The sequence below is a fragment of the Rutidosis leptorrhynchoides genome, chromosome 11 (assembly GCF_046630445.1).
Source record: "Rutidosis leptorrhynchoides isolate AG116_Rl617_1_P2 chromosome 11, CSIRO_AGI_Rlap_v1, whole genome shotgun sequence".
Taxonomy (NCBI): Eukaryota; Viridiplantae; Streptophyta; class Magnoliopsida; order Asterales; family Asteraceae; genus Rutidosis; species Rutidosis leptorrhynchoides.
This window is the reverse complement of record NC_092343.1, coordinates 10,591,257-10,597,776: the sequence shown is the minus strand read 5'-3', so window position 1 is coordinate 10,597,776 and position 6,520 is coordinate 10,591,257. Positions and strand designations below refer to the sequence as shown.

The 6,520-nt window shown below is 32.8% G+C and overlaps 1 protein-coding gene across 1 annotated transcript; it reads left to right on the top strand.

Moving 5' to 3' along the window:
* The first annotated feature begins 1,317 nt into the window (after positions 1-1,317).
* Positions 1,318-5,781, top strand: LOC139876309 (transcription initiation factor IIB-2-like). The gene is made up of 7 exons (XM_071863611.1): positions 1,318-1,834; positions 2,542-2,566; positions 2,752-2,881; positions 2,967-3,097; positions 3,223-3,311; positions 4,296-4,372; positions 5,288-5,781. Exons 1-7 carry the CDS (start codon positions 1,482-1,484, stop codon positions 5,419-5,421), a joined length of 939 nt encoding a protein of 312 aa, XP_071719712.1. The 5' UTR covers positions 1,318-1,481; the 3' UTR covers positions 5,422-5,781.
* Positions 5,782-6,520: the final 739 nt, after the last annotated feature.

Sequence of the window (6,520 nt, the reverse complement as noted above, 5' to 3'; positions counted from 1 at the left end):
CACTAACTTTTATTAAAATACAAATCGAACCCCCACTTTACTAACTTTTTTTTTACTAATATTCAATTTTCACAAACTTAACCCCCTAACTTTTATTAAAATACAAATCGAACCCCCACTTTATACGTAAAGTTTTTTCAAATTTTACAAACTTAACCCACTAACTTTTATTAAAATACAAATCGAACCCCCACTTTACTAACTTTTTTTTTAAAATAAAACCCGAACGCTAAAAGAAGCAACTTTCACAAAAGGAACAACCCTTCAATGTTATGTCGAAAAAAAAATTCTTTTTTACAAAATAGATCAAGACTTTTTTTTTTAACTCGCATTCAAAACGGAGCCCCCGGCGCGAAGCGAGGGCTCCACAACTAGTTACTACATATCTGAGATAGTCAAATGAATAGTACTATTTAGACTATCTCAATCTCACATTAAGGACCCCAAACTTTATCCAACGTACGAATCGGCCTCCTCTTCAATTTTACCAAAAAATCCCACACCCTCGAGAAAAAAACCCCACACCCTCGAGAAAATACAAAACACCCCCAACCCTACCTCCTCACACCGACCCGACCCGACTCGCCTCCCCGTTATTATAACTATAATAATATTATATAATATATTTCGTCTTTTCACTTTTTTTTTAATTTTTTTTTGTTTTCACCTTTTTTTCCTTTTTCCAAAAAAAACTCCAAACTTTGTTCAAAAATTAAAACCGGCCTCCAAACAGGGGGTAAAGTGTCAAATAACCATTTTCATTAAAAATCTTAACTAAACTCCACCAAAATATTCAACGGGTCATATCTTCTCGCTCGCAACGAGTTAAATTTTTCCGACACCATCGTTAAACTCGAAATAATTTTATGAACACAATGTCACTAACTATACGCAAAATGTACTCTTTTTAAAAAACGCTAAATATTTGAGGTACTTTTCATACACGTTGATTTTGCGTTAAATTTTTAAAAGTCGACAATTCCATAGCGAAACGCGGAGATGCACATATATTGTTAATTTAAAATAACATTTAAATCTTTCACGGATTATACCTTTTAGTTCGACTCGAGTTGCGCTTCAACGACATCATCGTTAGCCACGAAATAATTTTACAAACTAAACGCACTAAAATACATTGAAAACCGAACCCCCATCGCGAAGCGAGAGTTCGTAAACTAGTTATATATTTATATTATATATCTAATAATCTAATATCTAATATCTAATAATCTAATCTAATAATAATAGGAAGTTGTAGCAACCTTTTATTATATAAATATAAACATAAGATATTTGATAGATAAAAATCCCAAGGCTTTCTTTCCTTCCCATCCCAGTTTCCTCTGTTTACTTCTGACACCTCCTATCCTCTCCCTGATTCAAATCACACATCACACACAAAATTAAATCCAAAAACCAATAACTTAAACACAAACCCTAACCCTAACCCTAACTCTAATTTCAATCCAGTTTCAAATTCAATGGCCGACGCGTACTGTTCCGACTGCCGTAAATCCACCGAAGTCGTATTCGATCATTCTGCCGGAGACACCGTTTGCTCAGAGTGTGGTCTCGTTCTCGAATCACACTCAATCGATGAAACCTCTGAGTGGCGTACGTTCGCTAATGAATCTGGTGATAATGATCCTGTTCGTGTTGGTGGTCCTACTAATGTTCTCCTTAATGATGGCGGTTTATCGACTGTGATTTCGAAACCTAATGGTGTTACGAGTGATTTTTTGTCATCTTCATTAGGACGGTGGCAGAATCGTGGTTCGAATCCTGATCGGTCGTTGATTATGGCGTTTAAAACAATTGCTACCATGTCTGATAGGTGACGATGTTATTGTTATTTTGTGTCAAATTATGTTGATTAAGGGTTAGATTATATGAGATATTGTTGTTGTAAAGTTAGTACTTGATTCATATCTAATGACACTAGGTTTCTATATGAGTATCAATTGAGGTTGTGTGATCTAAATTGTGATGAACTTTTGAAGGGGAATTAGGGATACTAGGGAATAGGGATTACTCTTTAATTTGTATGTGTGAATAGTTATTCAATAGGGTCTCTGAGTTAATCATAATGTGGTATATGCGACGAAACAAGATTATTTATCACCTACTATTGAAACATACACAATGCCTTGGCAGCACCTTTTTAACTTTTAAGCAAGTAAATTTCGTATAAAGTTTAAGCATGATTGTTAAAGATACCCTCTGGCACCTTGAAGCATACAGTCTTCTCAAGTGAAATAATAATCCTAAAAAATATGTATTAGTCTGCATAGATACGTTTAGTGTGTTGGTCTTTTTTGTTTCGTATTGTATGATTCTCATTTGTTTTTAGGAATTGTAGGCTCATATCTATAGAGAAGTTTGGTTTGTGAATCAAAATTGGTTGTGTTACTGTTTCTGTATTGCATCGTTTGATCACAATATTTTGGCACAAATTATTTTTTTTATGTTCAAGATTCTTGCATAATTTATCAGTAGCTTCATCTGTGAGGTTGTATCTGATGCATCTACCTTTTCATTCAGGTTAGGGCTTGTTGCAACAATAAAGGTATGATATTTATAATTTGTATATAGCCAATTCGTTGCAAAAAGATCGAGTCCTCTGCATCAAGTCCTGTTATTTCATTGTGTGTTGTGCAAGTTTAGCCATTATATGGAATCTTGTCAACCTCTGCTCTTCACACCATTGTGTTTTAATGTATTTATTTTTGTTTTTGTTATTTAATCAAATAGGATCGTGCTAATGAGATATTTAAGAAAGTAGAGGATCAAAAATCGAGTAGAGGGAGGAATCAGGATGCCATATTGGCTGCTTGCCTTTATATTGCTTGTCGGCAAGAAGATAAACCACGAACCGTAAAGGGTATAATAAACCTTGATTTTATTAACATTTGTTCAAATAGAAATCTGTATTTGAATGAGATTTCCCTGAACATTTGTTCAAATAGAAATCTGTTCGGTTGCGAATGGAGCAACAAAGAAGGAAATCGGGCGGGCAAAAGAGTACATTGTCAAACAATTAGAGCTTGAAATGGGTCAGTCAGTTGAAATGGGTACTATACATGCTGGTGATTTTATGGTGAGTTTCTTTGTTTCTCCAATACAATGCATATTATACTTTTGTATTGTCTAAGGTTCCTAACTTCTATTTTACTTTATTTTGATTATCACTCTTGTTTGACTTACATGAATATGATTTATCAGAGACGTTTTTGTTCCAATCTTGGTATGACCAATCAGACGGTTAAAGCTGCCCAAGAATCTGTCCAAAAGTCTGAGGAGTTTGATATAAGGTAATTGGCAAAGATAGTTTAAGATCAAAGTGATTGCTTTTTACAACCTGTGTTTATGATTAAGAATAATCTAGTGATGTAACTGGCAAATCATCACCCAGTGCGTCACTTTCAGATAGTGAATGGCATATATAAACCATGTTAAGTTGCATAAGGTTTGCATAATCTGCCAAAATATTGATACGATGTACACAAAAGTTGGCGTACAATAGGGCATTATGTAACTTAAATGACACCAAAAATCGTGTCTTTTTTCACTTTGAACTCTGTACATGGAAAAGTTAAAATCCATCTTTATTTAAACGCTGCCCTTTTTGTAAAATTGATCATCATAACATAAAGACTTCTAAATGTATCTGTAATGCATGATCTTAAAGTACCAAACTGAATAAAAACTAATTTAACCTTCAACTACAAACCTCAAAAACCTACCATTGTAAATATGAGTGTTTGACGGCTTGTTAGTAGGTAAAATTTCTAGAAGTACATTCTTACCAAAAATAGAAATTGTAAAATGCGAATACTAGTAGTCTTTGAAAGTATGTTACAAGAAATGTTAGATGGGTATTCTGTTGTATTCTTATATAATTATCTTTCTTGCTTCTCTCTATTAACTTGTATTATAGTATGATAGATAGATATATTAGTGCTCTTTAAATTCTCTTGTAGGTAAAGCTTCTAAAACTACATACGTATACGCTATAAAGGATAAATTTTGTAAATTGGATCATCGAGTCTTTCGAAGTATGTTTCAGGAAGAGATAGATGAGTAATTCTGAAGTTATGAAAGTAATATTTGACCTTAGCGATATAACTGTGTTATATTGGTTCGTTTTTGTTAATCATAATGATATAAGATTATGTGCATGTTTCAATTATTGTATGGTTAATTTGGAGTCTCAAGTCGTGTATCCCTTGTTTAGTTGATTTCATTTGAGTTTTCCTTGATTGTCATTTAATGGTTGTATCCGTTTATTTTTTCAGGAGAAGTCCGATTTCTATCGCTGCAGCTGTTATTTATATAGTAACGCAACTTTCTGACGATAAGAAGCCCCTAAAAGGTGAAATTTGCTCTATCTAATTTGTCATCAAGCACTCGGTTACTGTTCAATATTTTATGGTATTTTCATTTAATGCATAACAAAGATAATAATCACCTTCTGGAACTGCTGGGTATTATTATTACATAATGACTCATACTTATGAATAGGGTCAATTGTTTACCCCTAATGAGTATGGGTAAGTTCAACATTTAGTTGGCTAAATAAAACATGTCAATTTGGTTGACCGGGATGATTAACGTTGGCTAAAGTCTATTTTAGCATATGCATAAACAAGTATGTGATATCTTTTGCTGACAATTCGACTTATAAAAAGAACGATTTTTTTGTTACATTTACAAGTTTAGACAAAAAAAAAAAAAAAACTTAATATTTGTAAATGCAAAAATATACTACTTCCGTCCCAGATTAAATGTCCACCAACAAATTATTTTCTAATTTATGATAATTTAGTAAAATGTCCATTTCACCTTTGATAACAAGTCATTGTAATTATTTAACTTCCAAATCAAAGTAAGAAATCAGTAATAAAAATTATTCTGACTTTCATATATAAACGGGGTAGAATTGAAACTATAGTGACATTTTAGTATTATTTTGAGTAAGAGACATTTAATTTGGGACAAATATAAATAGTAATGTGGACTCTTTTTATGAGATGGAGGGAGTAACCATGTGAAGATTGGATATATGTGTAGAATTCAGTATTTTTTGTAGTGACTGAACCTCCTTAATCGCCTTTTCTGTTGATAACTGGATGCTTATGGTAACAATATGGTGTTCTTAATCATCATATTTAATGCTTAAATTAGTGATATAAAAAATATAAAAATGGACAAATAGTGTTCTCTTCTGGTCAATCCTAATTATTTATTTTTTAAAAATTTCTAATATGAGAAATATGGATGGATGCAGATGTGGCACTTGCAACTGGAGTTGCAGAAGGAACAATTAGAAACTCATATAAGGATCTTTATCCTCATTTGGTCAAAATAATACCTTCTTGGTATGCCCACGAAGAGGATCTTAAAAACCTCTGCAGCCCTTGAACAATTTCTATGCTCGAAAAATGGGTTGCACTCAACAATTTCGGCTTTTGAGGCCTTTACGAGTTTTTTTTTTCCCTTCTGGATACTGCAATGGTTCAAGAAAAACTACAAAATATGATCTTTTCCTTCTCCCCTACCCTTTCAAAAATGTAGTTCAACAGGGGAGTTGTTCATTGTTTTGGACTCTTGTTTCTACAAACAAAATGTGTAAACTTGCACTTATTTGCTTTATGAACATACTTGATAAATGTACGTATTATTTCAGAAAGCCAGCTCATATCTTTGCGTGTATGTTTTTTAAACACTTGTGCATTCATTATTTTATTTCAATATCGATTAAAAGCTATAAAAGATTCTCGATACTGTATTTTTTTTCAATGATTGGTGAATGCAAACTTGTGTGAGAGTTTCCAACTGTATGGTTGGTTGGAATGGAGTGGCGGATCTAGGTTTCGTAATCACTGGTGTCACTAGTTAAAAGTTCAAAACAAATTACATTATCCAGTGGTGTCACACACAAAAAATTGCACTATCAAGTGGTATCACTAGTTAAAAATCCCGAAAATTTTCTACTACATCGTGTATTCCAGTGGTAGCCTGTGCTACCACTGGATCCCATATAGATCCACCAATGGGCTGGATCATCCGTGGGTACTCATATAATGGTAGTGACATCATGTAATAATAGGTTTATGCTTTGTTTGGTGATAGTTGTAATGACTTTTAGCATTTATGTATTCTCTAGATCAAATGGGCTAGTTAGTGTTGTAAGCCCATCTTGTTGCTTGCATGTTGATTGCATGTATCTTTCAAGATATTCACAATTTCGTGAAATATCTTTATTTTTTTTATATATTCCAAGTTTTTTTATCAAAAAAAAAATTATAATAAAAAAATAAAAATAAAAGATATGATAACTTTTTAAGTTCAGCTAAATGGAGGTTTATGTTATACCTCAACCCTTGTGAACTCCTAGTGTATTCTAACTGCCCATATATGACATAATATTTAATTAGTTATGAGTAGTGCTTTACAAAATAGTATTTAACTAGTAATAGTAATGAAGCCCGCACGATGAGGCGGATCAGTTTTGTAGCTG

Coding starts and splice junctions, on each gene's coding strand:
- LOC139876309 (XM_071863611.1), top strand. CDS start 1,482: ATGGCCGACGCGTACTGTTCCGACTGCCGTAAATCCACCGAAGTCGTA. Junction 2,567..2,751: donor GGCTTGTTGCAACAATAAAG/GTATGATATTTA, acceptor TTAATCAAATAG/GATCGTGCTAATGAGATATT. Junction 3,098..3,222: donor TACATGCTGGTGATTTTATG/GTGAGTTTCTTT, acceptor ATGATTTATCAG/AGACGTTTTTGTTCCAATCT.